This window comes from Schistocerca piceifrons, chromosome 3, assembly GCF_021461385.2.
Source record: "Schistocerca piceifrons isolate TAMUIC-IGC-003096 chromosome 3, iqSchPice1.1, whole genome shotgun sequence".
In the NCBI taxonomy this organism is placed as follows: Eukaryota; Metazoa; Arthropoda; class Insecta; order Orthoptera; family Acrididae; genus Schistocerca; species Schistocerca piceifrons.
In genome coordinates, this window is record NC_060140.1 from 534356117 (window position 1) to 534371831 (window position 15715).

Consider the following 15715-nt stretch of genomic DNA (forward strand, 5'->3'; position numbering starts at 1 on the left):
TAGCTCAACAATATGCTAAAATTTAAATCTTTTCCCACTTTCAGGTTAGGAATAATAATACCCTCCACCATTGGGGAGGGAAACTTCTCTTCTCACCAAATATGATTGAAAAAGCTGAGGATGTGTCTTACGCTGTCTTTGCTAGAGTGTCTTAGCATCTGATTGTGGATTTTATCATGTCAGGGGTTTGCATGTCGACACTCTTTACAATAATTGTGGAACTCCTATTCACTAAATAGAACACTGATTGATTGAAGGTCCTGTACACACAACTAGATCAGGAAATCAGAAAACTGGTAGTTACTGTGTGTGGACATTTCGGCAATGGCCACAAGCTCAATACAGATTTCACCACTGAGGAAGATGCCATGAACTACTGTGAATGATGTGCAGTTGCAAATGTGGCAGAAATTAGCCTGTACTTGAGGCGATAGGTGTGGGCTCCCATAGATGATGCATACTGTTCCCAACAACTCCACATCCACTTTTCAATTAAAAACCAGGCCTACACACAAGTCTCTTGAATGCTATAAAACTTTTGTAGAAGGATGGTGTTTATGTTGCTGAAAGGCACTTCGACACTTGATGATAGCTACAGCAATTTCTACATACCACATGGGATGTGTTTCTTGTGTGGAGCACCTGAAGCCTAAGATAATGTTGCTCCTGCAATGTACAATCATGTAAATAGCATCTTGCACCTCTCCTTCAATACACTCCTCATGACTGGCTTCAAAGTTGTTTGCCAGTTGCTTTTTCAAAGTGACCAACGTGGCATGTATTCCACTGAGCCATGATATGACACAGAATGAGTGATAGAAAAGTGGTCATTGTCACAGAGGTTGTCATGGTCGTACTACCAGATTAAGGGTGAGGTTCTCGGAGTGCACACTGTAATTTCTATGGTTCAGTAAATTGCATGGGCTGTTCCTAAATGTGTTGCTGCTCCAGTGTAAAGTAGGAAGACTTCCAATTCTGAACTTATATACTCTATTAACTGGACATTGCTACATGTGTTTTGACAACCACAATGAGGCTTGTAGACAATGAAGTCCCCGAATAGAAGGAAGGGTGGAGGCAGCTGTTCCATTAGCTCCATCAGCTGGCAATATGTTATATGTGTGTCTGGGGGGTAGACAGATATTACATACTGCTACCATAAATGACTAGTGGACACTAATAGCCACAGCTTCCAATACAATGTTTATTGGCACCTGCTCAATGAAGTTGTCAGGAGACTATGAGTGAACAGACTCATCTAGACACCCTCTGAGTGTTAACAAGGTTTTTACTATAGGATTTGAAATTTTCAACAGAAGGAGGTTAGGTTTCTAAAAATCATGTCTCCTAGAGTGCCATGAAGACTCATAGAATTTGGTATACCCTTCAATTTTTCCCTTCTTGCTCCTCTAAGGTTTCAATTCCTGTGAGGATTTTCCTATCTTGACTTCTGGGAAAGAGAGGTCCATTCTTTTCTATGACCCACAGCTTGTGGCTTTTTCAGCCACTTATTGGCAGTAGACTTCTGGTCCATATCATCCTGGAAGGGAGGGGGCACCTTAGCAGGTATCCTCCTGCCTGGTGATATTGGGGAGTATGAGGCATCTCTAGCTGCACTGACAGAGAGGTTATTGACAATGCCATTGGTGTGGGGGCTGAGGGAGCTGATGTCCCTTCCCGTGTGTGTGTGTGTGTGTGTGTGTGTGTGTGTGTGTGTGTGTGTGTGTGTGTGTGTGTGTGTGTGTGTGTGTGTGTGTGCGTGCGTGCGTGTGTGTGTGTGTGTGTGTGTGTGTGTGTGTACGCGCGCGCGCGTGACGAGATTACACTTATTACAAGAAACGAATGGGAATAAAATGGCTAAAATTTTTGTCACACAGTGAGGAGGTAACCTATAAAATGACACTCACTCCCATCTCACTCACGCTGACCCACATGATCACTATCTCATATGCCTTAAGACAATGGAGATAGAATTACAATATAAGTAAAACAACAGAGGAGCTATATGCATGGCACAGAGAAATGTGACTGGCTGACCACTTATAAACAACAGGGGTGAGCCAGTCACTCACTCTTAACACATTAAGAGGATCTCCCTAAAATCTTAGGAAACATGTTGAATAAATCACAAAACTTCACAATGGGCACCACATTCATTTGAGTCACATAAAATAGAGGGCACATTTGTTGGCATGGCCATGGCCTTGAACATATTTTCCATCTCACCATAAGAGATGTGCTTCATAAATTTAAGTTCTTGTATCTTTCATTCTTCGAGATATATGCTGCAGTTCCTACTCCAGACACGGTGATCCCAAGAGTAATTCACACACTTCAAAGGAGAAACTCATATTTGGATGGCCTTACTTCATTTGCCACGAATGGCTTCTCCCTTACAACCAACAGTAGTATGAAACAGCACAATGAGTTGGGCGATGTAAGGCTGCATGCTTAGGTGAAGGAAACCTGCCTTGACATTCCCTGAGAGCTTCATGCGGTAAGAAAGTAAGTATAAATGAGCCTCGCTTCGCCAGATTGCCATCCACCCTTGTCATTATACTATGGACATCAACAATGCCTTCTTGTGCCCATTCAGCTCTTAATTTCACCTTTGGGAATGTCAACCAGATCCCTACACGTCAAAACGCATTTGCTGTAGTTAAAGGTGGTATGGATCTCAATCTCAGTGGCATATTCTCTGATTCTTTTGTCTTTTTGAAGGTTTGTCGCTATTTGGGAACTTGAGCTTTCGATCAACATGTCCATTTCGCAACCACTTAACAGATTTTAATGTACGTGCAATCCCATTTAAACCCTTTCGAATGTAAAAAAGTGCAACTTTTTCAAAGCTACCCTCTTTCCTTTTAAGTAACAAAAACACATTCTACCTAGCAGCATGCATTCTGTTACTATACACCCTGGAACTCTGAGATATTCCTGAATAAAGAGGACTTACTACAAGAGCCCTCTTGTTAGACTGGGTGGTAGAACCTACCAGCAGTATTCTTTGGTTTTCAAGAGGGAAAATAAAATGCAAGATTAAAAGGCACTTTATTTCAAGAAAAGGTGTTAATGACTCCATGCAATCGATGTGATGTCAAACTTCGCAAACATTGTGTAAATATCACACTGCCGCAGGGGCACAAACTGGTGAATCAGCAGTGTGGTCCCTGCGCTGTCTGGGAGCTATAACCATGAGGATATATCATGACACTTCTCTCCAGGAGCATGATATCATAGCACATGGTATGTAGATTATCCACCATGTAAGGTGTTATCCTCCAAATAGTCCGCACTTCTGTGAAATTTAGAAAAGTAGACGTCAAACCATATAAGTGGACTTAAGTCAAAGAACACTCCTCTGAGACCCTGCTTCTGACACGCAAGGAATTACTGCAAGTCTATTCTAGCCCTCAACATCACGAGGGTAATGTTCATTGGAGAAAGCTAGAAATAGTGGTTACCATAAGCAGCCACTATGGCATATATGTCTGAACTATTATCTACTTTGTCAATTACTAGCCACTGGATATTGGCATATGAAGTCATCACATATTGGTATTTCTTATGAATATCATCATCATCATCATCATCATCATCATCATCATCATCATCTAGAATATGTAATGTACACCGATGAGCTAAAACATTATGACCACTGGCCACGAAGGTTGGACGCCACCTAGTGACATTGTAGGCATGTGATGCGCTATGAAAAGTACGTAAGCACAGCAGAGGCAGATGGAGGGGATCACCATAGCAAAGGTACGGGCTGCAAATGAGGAAATCCACTGAGATAAGTGACTTTCTCAAAGGACAGATGATTATACACGGTAATGCAAACCCTCTGAATGAATATGTCGAAAAGGGCGAAGCTGGTTGAATGTTCACATGCTACTGTTGTGAGCATCTACAGAAAGAGACAGGAGGACAGTGAAACTAACACTAGGCACTAAATTGTTAGACGTCCATGACTCTTCACAGAACGTGGGGTTCGGAAGCTTGTCTACTCTGTAAAGTCAGATAGATGGTGAGCTGTGGCATCTCTGCCAAAAAAAACACAATTCTAGTGCTCACACAAGTATTTCAGAGGACACTGTTCATCATACCTCGTTCAACACAGAGATCCACTGCAGACCACCCCTCAATGTTCACATGTTGACCCAACGACACTGTCAGTTATGATTGCAGTTGGCACAGGACCATCGGGAGTCGACCGTCAATCAATGGAAACGTGTCAGCTCTTCGGGTGTACCACATTTTTGCTACACTAGGTCAATGGTCATTTCTATAGACGCCCTCATCAAGGAGAACAGAGGCTTGGAAAATGCACGGCACCGCGGACACACCCTGGTGGGAGCAGAATTTTGCTATGGGAGACATTCTCACGCATTTGCATGGGGCCTGTGTTAGTAGTCGAACACGTGCTGACAGCTGCAAACTACCTGTATCCCTTCATGCTTTATGTCTTCCCCAATGGCAATGTCATCTTTGTAGCAGTATAAATGTCCATGTCTTGGAGCTGGAACCGTGCTACAGTGATTTAAGGAACATTATAGGGAACCCATGTTGATGTCTTGGAGACTAAATTCGCCTGATATAAAGCCAACAAAACCCATCTGAATCATTATCAGGTGCCACCACTGCGTACGCTTATCAGCGACTACTTATTTTCACTAAGTAAATCATCTGTGCATAGACATTTAAAGCTACATACTTCCACAAACCTACCAACAAACTGCCAGATCCGTGATACACAAAATCAAAATCAGTGATGTATTTCGTTCCAAATATGGACAAACAAGCTTTTAAGCTGATGGTCACAATGTTTTGGATCATCAGTGTATATTGTAAAAGAGTAACTCATGACAATTGTGTAACAGTCAACATAGACTCATGGAGGGAAAAATGCAACAGGAAAAATAATTAATGTAGAGTAATGAAATTTCGTGAATACATTTGTCTAGGTAACATGTTTAAGTGATAAATATTGTCAGATCACAGGATAATGTAAGTGTGAGGTAAGCCATTGCAAATGTGGAATGCTGTTACATTAACAACCGGTGTAAAAACCAGAATGTTGAATACAAGCATGCCAACGTGTGTGCATTGTGTTGTACATGTGCTGGACGTCAGTTTATGTGATGAGTCCCAAGCCTCTCCCTCCCATGTTGTCGGTTGATACAGGGATGGTCAATGTTTGTTATGGATGATGCTCAAGTTGTTGCCCGATGATGTCCCATTTGTGCTCGATTGGAGACAGATTTCATGATCGGGCAGGCCAAGGCAACGTGTCGACACTCTACAAACCATGTTGGGGTACAAAAGCAGCATGTTGGCGAGCATTATACTGTTGGAAAAGACCCCTCGAATGCTTACATATTTGCAGTCAGGGTGCGGGAGGTAAATTGCACCCCCCACCCCCCCCCCCACCCTAACTCCAGGTGTAGGTCCAGTGTGTCTAGGACGCAGACAGACTGACTGCAGGCCCTCAACTGGCCTCCTAACCGCCACGTGGCCATCACTGGCACTGAGGCAGAACCAGCTTTCATTAGAAAAGCAACAGATCTCCACCCTGCTTGACACCACTGAAGTTGCAAATGGCGGTGGTTTGGAGTCACTGGAATGCGTGCTACAAGGCGGCTGAGTAGGAACTGTCCTTGAAGTAACTGATCTGCAACAGTTTGTTGTGACACTATGGTGCAAACTGCTGTTCAAATTGCTGCTGCAGAGGCAGTACAACGCAGCAGACCCATACACCGAAAACGATTGTATTCCCTCTTGGTGCCGGCCGGTGTGGCCGAGCGGTTCTAGGCGCTTCAGTCTGGACCGCGCGACCGCTACGGTCACAGGTTCGAATCCTGCCTCGGGCATGGATGTGTGTGATGTCCTTAGGTTAGTTAGGTTTAAGCAGTTCTAAGTTCTAGGGGACTGATGACCTCAGAAGTTGAGTCCCATAGTGCTCAGAGCCATTTGAACCATTCCCTCTTGGTAGTGCCTCTTGGCCGTCCAGAGCCCGGTCTTCTTGCGACCATACATTCTCCTGACCACTGCTGCCAGCAATCGCACACAATGGCAACATCCCTGCCAAGTGTTTCTGCAATACCCCAGAGTGTAAAAAGTCCAACTTCTCGTAGACCTAGTACACAACCTCATTCGAACTCAGTGACGTGTTGATAAATGGCATCTATGTCGCCTTAAAGGCTTTCTTTACTAGTACCTGTTCACCACATCTAATCTCGGAGGTAACTAACTTCCACGACCGGTACAGCATGCATTTAAAGCGAACCTGACTGGCATCCTGACAGTGGCGCTATTAGCGCCACTCTTCTGCAACTGTCACGAAATCTGAATTAACATAGTCTTTCAGATGGAGAAACCCACTTACCAACTTTTGTTTATGTCGCACAACTCCTTCACGGTACTGCAATTTTTTTCCCGTCAGTGTACACAGCCCAAAATAAATAGTACACCTGGAGAGACAACGACGATTTTGATCCTTTGACGGCATATTCCGCATGGGAGAGAATGAATGTACTGATAATGATTCTGACGACGTCCAACAACAGACAGCGCACTGGCATAGCTACCAGGGTAACATCTGTGTCTATCCTCTAATAAATAATCCTCACAGCCAGAAGGCTCCATGTGGTGCAAAAGTATGAAGTAAGCAGGCAACTACGTCACAGAGACACATTCGGCTCCCTTCAGCCAACTAAGGGAGTTTGAAAGATGTCAAACAGTTGCCTTCCAAGTGGCAGAACGGTCCTTTCGGAGAATTGCCACGCAAGTTGGATGTGATGCGTCAACTGTGCAACAATACTGGTAGCAGTGGTCACGTGCACATTCCCACACCTGTAAACGTGGTTATGGATGTTCGCACGCACAGACGGCCGCCAGGATCGCCGTATTGTAAGGACAGCAGTGGCAGATCGGGTAATACGGCTTGTGAGCCAAGACGTGTCAAGACGAACTGTTGCAAGCCGGTTATTAACAGCACGGCTACCAGCACTCATACCTCCAATCTGTCTTCTACTCACGCTATAGCATCGACGTACACAGCTCGACTGTTACCGTCAGAGGATGGTGCACCGTTGTCTTCAGCAAAGAAAGTAGTCTGCTGCACACACCTGCTCATCGTTTGCGCGTACGACGAAGACCTTGTGAGTGGTGTCTCGTAGAGTGCCTTCATCCATGATACAGTTGCCCGACCCCAGGCATAATGGTCTGGGGTGCGATAAGCTACAACTCTCTTATATTTTTGGTGTCCCTGGACGGGACGCTAACCAGAGCTCGGCATGTGCTGAATGTTGTTAGATCCATTCTTTTGTCGTTCTTGCAACACAATGGTGATGTGTTGTTCCAACAGGATCATGCTCGCCCACACACTATCCGTGCAATCCAACATGCTCAGAAGGCGTGCAGCAATTTGCCTGACCAGCACAATATCCGGACTTGTCTCCAAACAAACACGTGTGGGATACGATGGGACGAGAGGTGGCTAGTGCGACTCGTCAACCAACAACTCTTACAGAACTGTGTGAACGGATCGAACAGACGTGGCATAAGGTATCCCAAGACAGTATTCGCCATCTTTACGATCTACTAGATGCCAGAACCAGCGCCTGCATTGCGGACAATTGAGACTACACCGCGTTCTAATGTGAGTGTTGCAGCTTAAGTCGATACCTGGTATCTCAGAATCGCTTATGCTACTGATCTTTAAATGTCATGATTTTGTGTACTCCATATGCACTGTTGCAGCAATAAATATTGATTAAATCGGAAATCTCTAAAAGGGTGCACTTTTTTCCGCCAATGTATGAACAATTTATATTCTGGATTTTACGGCTACACAGTACTGAAAACAAAAGACAACTTTCAATGTTTTATCTCGCCCACCAAAATATTACTACACCTAAAATGCTTATCAAGACAAATCTTTCGTTCTTTTCCAATAACGTGTCCTGTGACAGGATATGGGGATTTCGTGCAAAATACAGACCTTGTGCTGGCATTGTCTTAGGTGGTTAACAAGTGCCAGACAACGCTCCTGATCTTTCCTTCCATCAAAACTATCCAGCTCTGCAGCCACCACATTCAATGCTTCATCAGCGTAGAAGAACTGTGCCAACAGTGATGGATCATCCTTCTGCAAGACACAAAGAAATTTTCTCTCAAAACCTGGAAACAGTGTCACTGTAAACATATAAACTACAATTTGAATATTTAGAAAGTACCTGATTAATTAATGTACAACTTAAAAAGTAGAAGTGTATAAAGAGCACAGAATTGTAAGGTTTCCGTTATAAATGATAGTTAATAATTAAGTAAAATAACACTGAGCTTGGAAAAAATATTTTTATATTCACAAATGTGAGGTCAAGCAATGTTCCGAAGTTACTCCCACACTGGCCGAGTAAAAAAAAAACAGTAGCAGTCACAGTAAGGAATAATGAAGTAGTCATTTGTAATTATGAACTCTTCTTCTTCATAATAATTATTAATTAACACAACACAGCTAGGGTTAATTACAAGAAAGAATGTAGTTTTCCGGACTGCAATTTTGACGGTGAATTGTGCGTCTTAAACCAGACTATGAGGTCTGAATAGCTGGCTGCTTATTAGTTGGGAGGGGCCTTTAGAAAATCTGTTTTGTGCTTCTTCCATGAGCTCCATTTACTTGCCCTACAAGCTGAAATAATGGAAAACAATTATCTCTGAGGGCAATTTGTAAAGTCACTTCATAACTTAGGCTGCCTTACGAAAATTTAATATCTCCTCTCCTAATAATAAACAATACACGGAATGACCAACACCGTACTCAGTTATTGCACTGCACAATAAACTTAAATGTACAATATATTTATTACAGATTTATAATTCTCAGAATAAGTTACATAATACTGTGATTTTATTCGAGTCACTTTGTTCTACCCATTTTTATTAACTTAGAAAAATTTTCTCAAAGTGGCGAGAGTAATTAACATACGAAATTTCATGTGACGAACTGATACTGATCTGCTCCTCATGTATGCAGTTTCTGATCATTTTTTGCTTCCTCAAAAGCATTTGCTAATAACAACTTTTTCTTTCTAATGCTCACAAGAAAATTTTCCATTACAAGCGTCAAAACAAGTGGATAATCAGAAATGGGTTTCGAGAGAGGAATTGGAGACGAAAAAACATAAAAAGGAGAAAAGTGTTGTCAATGGTTATTACTGCTGTTTTTATCACATTTATGTTCGTGTCTCTAGTATAAGGTTTGTTTTCCGATCACATGCCTGATGTCCTCTAATCTCAGTTTTTACTCCCGTTGGCATTAATTTTTTTTTTTTAATTTGTGAAAGTGAATACAGCAGGAGTGCAGGTACCTCAAGATACTTTCTCACTTGTAAGGTTAACTGCATTCAATAAACGAAAGTGAGAGAGTTTAATGGTTGATTGGTTTGAAAGAGAGGAAGAGGGGGGGGGGGGAGAAAGAGACCAAACTGCGAGGTCATCGGTAAAATAATTACACAAGGGGAAGAAGAAAAGAAAGGAGACGTACAGCACAATAACAGGAGAAAAGGAAGAACCAAAAGAACGACAGAAAGACAACGAACACTACTATGGACAAGAAACGAAAACCACAGAGAGAGAAGCAAGAAACAGGGTGAAGGGGTAAAAACAAGAGAGCAGATGACCGTGGCTTGCCGATCATGAGAATAAAAAGGAAAAGCCAGCCACTCTGCGACACATTAAAACATCCACCCTAAACGCATTAGAGTGCAGAACACAAAAGGAGAAAGGACATGTGCTAAAACTTGCATAAAAAGATAAAACCCACAGTCACGTATAAAACGTAAAACTGAATCAGTCGATGAGGCGTTGTCAGCTAAAACCAATGGCAACGAGTCTGGTAACTGAAGAGTCCGTCGCAGGGCAGCCAAAGGACAGCTCACCAACATATGGGCCACCGTCAGCTGGGCGCCGCACCGACGCTTAGGCGGGTCATCACGGTGCAGGGGGCAGTCGTGTGTCACCCAAGCGTGGCCACTGTGGAGCCGGCAGAGAACCCCTGAGTCCCTGTGAGAGGCCGGCATGAAGGACTGCCACACATTCATAGTCTCCTTAATGGCACGCAGTTTGCTGTGCGTGCTGAGGTTATGCCATTTCGTATCCCAAAGCCGCAAAAACCTTGCGGTGTAGTACTGAGCGCAGGTCAATTGCAGAGAAGCCGATCTCCATAAGCGGCTTTCGCATAGCCTGTTTGGTCAGCCTGTCAGCAAGCTTGTTGCCTGGGATTCCGACGTGACCTGTGGTCCAGACAAACACCACTGAACGACTGGACCGTTCCACGGCATAGACGGACGCCTGGATGGTCGCTACCAAAGGATGACGAGGGTAGCACTGGTCGATAGCTTGTAGGCTGCTCAAGGAGTCCTTACACACAAGAAACGACTCCCCAGGGGATGAACGGATGTGCTCAAGAGCACGAGAGCCACCAGCTCAGCCGTGAAAAAGACTGCTGCCATCGGGCAAAGAATGCTGTTCAATATGTGCTCCATGGACATACGCGAAGCCAGCGTGAGCGCCAGCCATCGAGCCGTCGGTGCAAACCACTTCGTGGCCTTGGTACATGTCAACAATCAAGGGAAAGTGGCAGCAGAGAGCTGCAGGGTTAACTGAGTCCTTAGGGCCATGACGAAGGTCCAGACGAAGCCGGGGCCAAGGTGTACACCATGGAGGTGTACGTGAATAGACCTCAACTATATGTGTAAAGGCAAAGACCCCAGTTCGGAAAGAAGGGGGTCAGACACGAACTGCAATTGGAAGCCCTTACCTCGTCCGCCGATACAGGGGATGAACCGCCGTGGGTGGGAAAAGGAGACAGTGATTCGGATGCGCAGGAGAACTACGAACGTGTGCAACATAACTGGCCAGCAGTTGTGCACGCCTAACCTGCAATGGAGGGACTCTGGCCTCCACAAGGACGCAACGCTGAGGGCGCCGTCGAAACCACACTCCCATAGTCAAGGCGGAATTGAACAAAGGCTCTGTAGAGCTGCAACACCGTAGAGGGATCTGCACCCCAGTTGGTGTTGCTAATACACAGTGTTTCAAAAAGGACTTTACAACTTTAAAAATTAATATAAATTTATTCTAAGAAGATGTAGAGCTGGGTTTAGTGTTATTTTGTAGGGGAACACATCAAGTTTCTCTGCCTTAAAGATGTTGCAAGTGGCTACCGTTGGTTATCCTGCACACATTGTAGGGAAGCAGCCTACTCACGCTGTAGTAAATTCACATCAGTTTCCATTATGTGCCAGCCAGTCTGCTGTAACTAGCTCTGACGTCATAAATGTTGCGCAATACCTTAAAAATCAAGCAATTGAACTAAAACTTTTCCAGCATGTCACAAATAATACTAAATTAATGTGTGTTAAATATCAGTTCGATAACTTCAGCCATTTCCGAGATTTGGACGTTTTTCTGGAAAAATCATTGGCGCAACAGAAAAGAGCTAGAGACTTCAAAATTTATATTTAAATTCATCTTTCATAATGATTTAATAAAAACAGTACTTTGGATTTCACAAATTAAGACTTTAGTGGAAATTCATGATTTTCTGGTTTTCGTCTCAAAACTGAAGGAAGCAAGATAGATTAAGTAGGCTAGTAAATAAGGCTAGGATGTTTAGATTTAAATAGGTTGGAGGTCCGCTATGATTATGAAGATGTGTAAAGTTTCTTTTTAATACCTATAAAATTATAGCGATAGCGGATCTCAAAAGGGACAGTTCAGAGCTCATCTGCTGCGTGCAGTGCAATTAAATTAATTCTCTCGCCTAAAGTATTTAACTTAGCCACGTCAAAATTTTATTATCAATACTTACCTGCGTGCTGAATGCACGTTTAAATTAAGAGCTTCCTCGGCCATCAGCAAAAGAAGCTATAAATTATTATGTAACTTGAAGTGGTGCGTTACTAGCCCAGCGGCTAGTCGGGATAGTGGATTTGATCAGGCGTTCCCTCAGCCGTCCGCACCGCGGCTTTATATATAAGAACACTGCGCGGGGAAGCAAGGCCCCAGTTCTCTCCAGACGCTGAATGACACGCCATCCGTGTCGGTAGTCGCGTCGCATCAGTGTATCTGCTACAAACAGCCTCGGGTGCCGTATTAAGTTACTAGAGATACGCGGAACCATGAAAACATTTCATGTGAAGTGTTAATTCTGGAATGATTTTTATTATCTAGCTTCAGTTTGCGTATTGTCGTATTTTCACGTGCCGTCGCGGGACAGACATTCTACCAAATATTTAGCGTGGCGTTTGATGAAGTATTTTCATCAAATTATGGCGAGCATTCTTTTTTAACATTTAATTCGGACATTTATAGTTGCATCAGCGCATTAGACTCTGAACTGCTCTGTTAGTTAGGTTGTAGGGATACTTGTGGTTTTTATCAGTGAATTTCAGAATATACTCAACTATTTTGGAAAACCGTTTTTGATTAGAAATCCCGGACAATCTCCTAATTCCTCAGAGCTATAAGCTGCAGCTATAAGAACATTCTCAGGTAAAGTGGGCACTAGGATATCTATTTACTGGCTCCAAGTTTTATTAAATCACTTTCTGGGGGCCACGAAGTAAATAGAGAGCCAGTGTTGAGAACGGCAAAAGACAGCATTAACAACATTCTAAAAGCTAGAAACTTATTCAACACGCAAGCGTTTATACAACAGTAGATTTATTCTTATTCCAACGCATCCGCCGCCCCACATATGGTGCATCGGCCGGGAAATCAACTAAGTGAAAGTGATTTTTAACTATTCGGATTCGCGAGTGGAATGCGACACGCAACTGAGTATAAAACAGTGAAAGTGTTACGTGTGCATGTGGACGACGCAATTGGATTAACAACGCATCTGGATTGACGGAGCTGGCACTGAGTCTAGCGGTGCTGCCAGCATCGCGAGAAGCCAGTTTCGCCTCACCGCAGTCGTCCGCTGGAGCAGCCGACGCAGCACCTGCAATCTCGGGCCACGCAAACACACAACAGCCGTCGGAGAGCCGTCTGCAGTTCAACGTGCCACGTCGCATCAGGAATCCTGGTACGACGCGCCGGCAACGCCATACGTCGTGCAGAAGGAACTAAGTTAAGTGAAAAGCTGTTAAAAATTTTACTAACCTGCACTAAAAGACTGTCGGCGATGGAACCGCCAAAAGAAACTGAGGTTAAACTTATATCAGAACCTATGTCTGTTGAGGGAACTGTAAATCCAGACAACGGTTCGAGTGTAAATATGCATGAAAGTAGTAATGTTAAAGTGAAATATGAAGTATTGTCTCCTGACAGTAGTGTGCGAAGGGGCAATGATTCAATAATAGAGACCCCTGTAGTGAAGCAGAAAGTAGAAATTGTAAATTTATTGGATGATAGTTTCTCTGATGAATTAAAAATGAAACAGTCATCAGAGATGGTAGAGTTTAAGAAGGAGCAGTTAGATATGACTAATCAATCAGAAGTTTCATTTAGTTTTGATGATTCTGGTATTGGAGCTAGTTTTTCGTCACCTGAGTGTGATAAAAAGCCAGCTAGTGAGCAAACCAAAGATGCTGGGGCTGTTGATCTAAATGTTATATTACAAGCAATAGCTGCCAGTAATGCAAAAATGTCAGCCAGTAATGCTAGAATGACAGCTGAATTAAAGTCTGAGATTGTGGCCAGCCAAACAAGTTTTAATAAGCGGTTGGAGGTAATGGACGATACCTTCAAGGCTGGTTGCAATAAGTTGAAAGAGGATCTAGACAGTTTGAACTATAAAATTGATTGCAATCATGAGGATATTAAGAAAAAGGTTGCTCAACAGTTTTCTGAAATGTATAAAACAGTTAAATCCGAAGTTGCTGAGGTTCGCAAAGACTTCCAAATGGAAGATGCGAAGCTGGAGCACAAGTTAACAGAAAAGATCGAGGCGGAGTCTGAACTGTGCTCAGATAGATTTAAAGATGTTAATATAAAAGTAAACATATGTCAAGCAGAAGTAGAAGCAATCAAAACTGATACTACTCATATTGTGCAAAGAGTAGATAATGTTGAAACGAAAGTAGAAAATATCAGTACTAACATTGCTAACATTGAAAGTAAAGTAGCTTCAGTAACTTCTGGTAATGGTAATGTACAACAAGTTGTAGCTGCAAACGCCGCTTTTATCGGGTGTCGGCAGTTTTTGCGGTTCGATCCAGATAAAAATATCCATCCGCTAGATTTCTGGAACGATTTTGAAGATGTGATTCCATCAACTTGGTCTGAACGAGAGAAAATCTCGTTTATTAGAAGCCATTTAGCAGGTGACGCCATGCGTTGGTCAGCTGATGTTATGTTAAAGTGTAAAACATTAGCGGAGTTTAAAACAGCTTTCATTAATGAGTATTGGTCTAGCAATAAGCAAAATGAAGTGTTGAGAGAATTTTGGAGTGGGAAACGCTTCAATGCAGGCAAGGAATCAATTAAAGAGTTTGCTAGGTCATGGATCTCACGGTTGTCACATTTGGCGGAAAAGCTGAAACCTGAAATGATTATACTAGGTCTTGAAGCCAAACTGCCATGGTATTGGCAAACTAGAATTATATCTGCCCCTAGAGACAATCTGGATCGTTTCATTGAGTATTTGGAACGTGTAGAACGTGTTGCTGCCAATGAGGAGCAAGCACGTAATAACCGAAATGCCAATAACAATAATAGTAATTTTAGGAACGAGCAAAGTGGCAATGTAAACATTAGAACAGTAGGTGTTCGCCGTCCTAAGAGAGGTAGGAATTGGGGAAATAATTATCAGAACCAACAATGGCATTCAAATGACAGTAATGTTGTGCCAAACAAAAATATGCATGTAAACCACTGTACGGAAAGCAATGCTATGCCAGTTAACTATAATGAAAATAAAGGAAACAGCAGTAGGCCGAGGCAGGAAAACTAGTTCCCGTCTATGAGGACACTGGCGCTCACCAGGCGGTTACTTTTCCTAAGCCAGTAGTTAAGGGAATTGGTAAGACAGATCAGAATACTCAAACTGAACATGTGGATGAAGAGTCGATAGCACCTAAGGATACAACAGAAATATTAGATCACTCACAGTATTTGATAGATACCGTGTTAGAAACGCTTTCTAAGTGGGAAGAGAAAGAGAAGGCGCAGCAGTGTAACAGTAGGGATGAGCTACAAAATACTGAATTGACAGGTGAAGAAGCAGAAGAAATTCATGCTTATATTTACGATGAGGATGATGTGCTCTTATCTAAAGTGCCTGTGCAGGATGTTGATAATGTACTAATAGATTTAGGACAGGAGATAAGTGAGAATGTAGAGGGTAGCCTGTTGGGGGTCGATGAACCCAGTAGCTGTGACCAGTTGTCACTTGAGAAGGAAACCGACGATAATGGTGAAAGTGGTTTAGCTGTAACTAGTATTATGCCCGGTCTGGAGGCGCAGAATCGCTCAGACTACAGTAATTTGGGTCATGTTCAGCAAACTAAATGTAATGAAGTCGTGCGGTGTTTCGATTTAAAATTAATAGACCGACTGGAAAAGGCAGCTGAAAATGTAATTCAGGAAACCCCTACACACTGTGACCTAAATGTAATGAAGACAGATGTCGATCACTTTAGTTGGAGACAAATCCAAAAGGAACTACTAGATGAATGTGAGGAACCACCTGTACAACCTAGAA

At 43.0% G+C, this 15715-nt stretch overlaps 1 protein-coding gene across 3 annotated transcripts in view; it reads right to left on the minus strand.

Annotated features, from left to right (window-relative positions):
- LOC124787825 (lateral signaling target protein 2 homolog) overlaps positions 1 to 15715 on the minus strand; it is a 328543-nt gene that overhangs the window by 73586 nt on the left and 239242 nt on the right. For all 3 annotated transcript variants that reach the window (XM_047254758.1, XM_047254757.1, XM_047254759.1), the window contains exon 2: positions 8006 to 8152. In XM_047254758.1, the coding sequence (XP_047110714.1) occupies positions 8006 to 8152 (147 nt within the window). The remainder of the gene's footprint in view (positions 1 to 8005; positions 8153 to 15715) is intronic.